Source organism: Culex pipiens, chromosome 2 (genome assembly GCF_016801865.2).
Source record: "Culex pipiens pallens isolate TS chromosome 2, TS_CPP_V2, whole genome shotgun sequence".
Lineage (NCBI taxonomy): Eukaryota > Metazoa > Arthropoda > Insecta > Diptera > Culicidae > Culex > Culex pipiens.
Genome location: NC_068938.1, coordinates 37,225,061 through 37,227,216, shown reverse-complemented (window position 1 = coordinate 37,227,216; position 2,156 = coordinate 37,225,061). Strand labels below are relative to the sequence as shown.

At 42.5% G+C, this 2,156-nt stretch overlaps 1 protein-coding gene across 1 annotated transcript; it reads right to left on the bottom strand.

The window, feature by feature from the left end:
• Positions 1–636: 636 nt before the first annotated feature.
• Positions 637–1,496, bottom strand: LOC120412782 (transmembrane inner ear expressed protein). The gene is made up of 2 exons (XM_039573369.2): positions 816–1,496; positions 637–765 (listed from the first exon to the last, which is right to left on the bottom strand). Exons 1-2 carry the CDS (start codon positions 1,066–1,068, stop codon positions 656–658), a joined length of 363 nt encoding a protein of 120 aa, XP_039429303.1. The 5' UTR covers positions 1,069–1,496; the 3' UTR covers positions 637–655.
• Positions 1,497–2,156: the final 660 nt, after the last annotated feature.

The window sequence follows — 2,156 nt, the reverse complement described above, 5'->3', positions numbered from 1 at the left end:
GTGCCACAAGATACCTTTTATCATCATAAAAAAATAAAAAATCTATATTTCAGAAAAAAGATTTTGATTAATATGTTTTGCAGTGAAAATTTAAAATAGATAAAATATTTTTTCTTTATGCCATATTAAAAAAACTTTGTCGAATACATCAAATCAATTTGAAAATTTAAGAATGAGACCTATTGAAACTATGAATTTCGAAAACGTAGAACATTACTTCGGCTGAAATTGCAATAAAATGCAACCAATCGCAGGAAAAGCCACAGGTCCTGGAAAACTGCACAACTTCTATTTGGCTTCCGAGAGCTTGATTAAAGCGAGAGCACGCAGGCCTCTTTTAACACCATGGACAGTTCCATCCCGAGATTTGAACTGACGACCATTGGATTGCGAGTCCACTGAAGCAGGCTTAGGTTGATACTTGCTTGTCTGTACCAACTCTAGGGCGGGCTTTCCTGCACTTGGAATACCTTTTGTGTGATTTAAAACAATCCCATTTACTATTTTACTGAAAACACCTAATCGATCTGACAATCACTTTTAAGATAATTATATTTAAAACTTTGTAAATTATTTCAACGAATTGCTGTTATTCGAAACTTGATTTATTCAAACAAAAAATTATCAGAAATAGAAATGATTTTATTCAAAGTATTTAAGCACTTTTAAACACATCACCATCGTGGTACTCAAAATTCACGACCACTTCGTTCCGACTGGATTTCTGCGCCTCCACCAGACACTGTTGCCGTACCCGATCGAGCGCTGAAAGGCAAACACAATAATCCTTGACCCGCAAAAAAAAAACACCAAACCTTTCAGCAGGTCCATCTCGTCAATCTCGGTATTGTTCATGCAGTCGAGCCGCTCGCGAAACTTTCTGGTCAGCCGCTTCCGCCGGTAGTCCGCCTCGATGTCCTGCTTGGTGCGTGGAATTCGGAACCGGATGCAACAGCACAGCATCACCACCACGGCCAGCACCGAGCCTAGACAGATGAACATGAGCTGCCAAACGCGCAACCCCAGACTGGTCTCGTGCTCCAGGATGGCTTCCGCGTCCTGATCCATCGCAGAAGAAGGGGGGAGGGGGGGTCTTTTAATGCTCCGCGATTGATTTAAAGCCGTTGCAATTTGTCAACGCGATTTGTAGCAGCTGCCAAGATCTTTATCGCGTAATCACCAATCGCCAATTCACACTGCGCCGTTTCCAGTCGCGTACTGCCGTCGTCCTGCTCGGAGCTTCAGTTCTTCAGGGGTTGAAATTCCACACCGAAACGGCAGCGGAAACGGCGACGGCTGCCAAGGAGTGGCCCCCAACGTATTTACACTCCTTTCTGTCGTCTGCGTGTGCATGCTTTAGTGGGTGGTTTCCGAACAAAAAGATGGTAGTTTTTATTCACAGTTGAAAGCCATGGGTGAGGCAAGGCAAATATTAAGGAGTGCCACCTGCTGCTTGGTTTATGTGCGCTCTTTTCTGTGTTTTTTCCTTTTCCTGGAACGGGGTTGCTCAACCGACGTCCAGTTGCGTGCCATATCTTAAGCGAAATTATGTGCCTTAACAGGTCGGGACAAATCGTTCTGTGTCAGGATGTCCGTGTGCGAATTTTTTTTATCACATTTTTGTCATGTGTTTTGGTGAACGGTATCTACTGTGTGATGGAGACGAATGGTGTTTCACGTCAATGAACTTGCGTCTCCATTTACACATATTGTACGGATACTTTAAAATAAAAAAAAGTATTTGGGCACAGGTTAGCTATATAGGGACGTTAAACTAAACCTGCACCGGACTCTATGGAATTGATTTAAAAATCTAGACAAAAAATTTGAAAATATCAGAAATAAGTGTATTAGTTTTTTTTCACAGGTTACACTTGATTCTAAAATATCATAATTATTTTCATAGAGAAAAAAACTGAAAATTTCACAAGGTTCAAAAAAAAATCAAACCATCCACATTAACGACCCCCGGGTCTTTTGTGGTCTCTATTGCAAGGTTCTGCTCGAACCTAGGAGTCCGAAAGCTTGAATGGGGAGAGCACCCAAACCTCTTTCTACTCCAAGGAACCTTCCACCCCAGTGTTTGAACTGACGACCTTTGGATTGCGAGTCCAACCGCCGCCAGCGATTCCACCGGAGTAGGCTTGGTTTGGTGT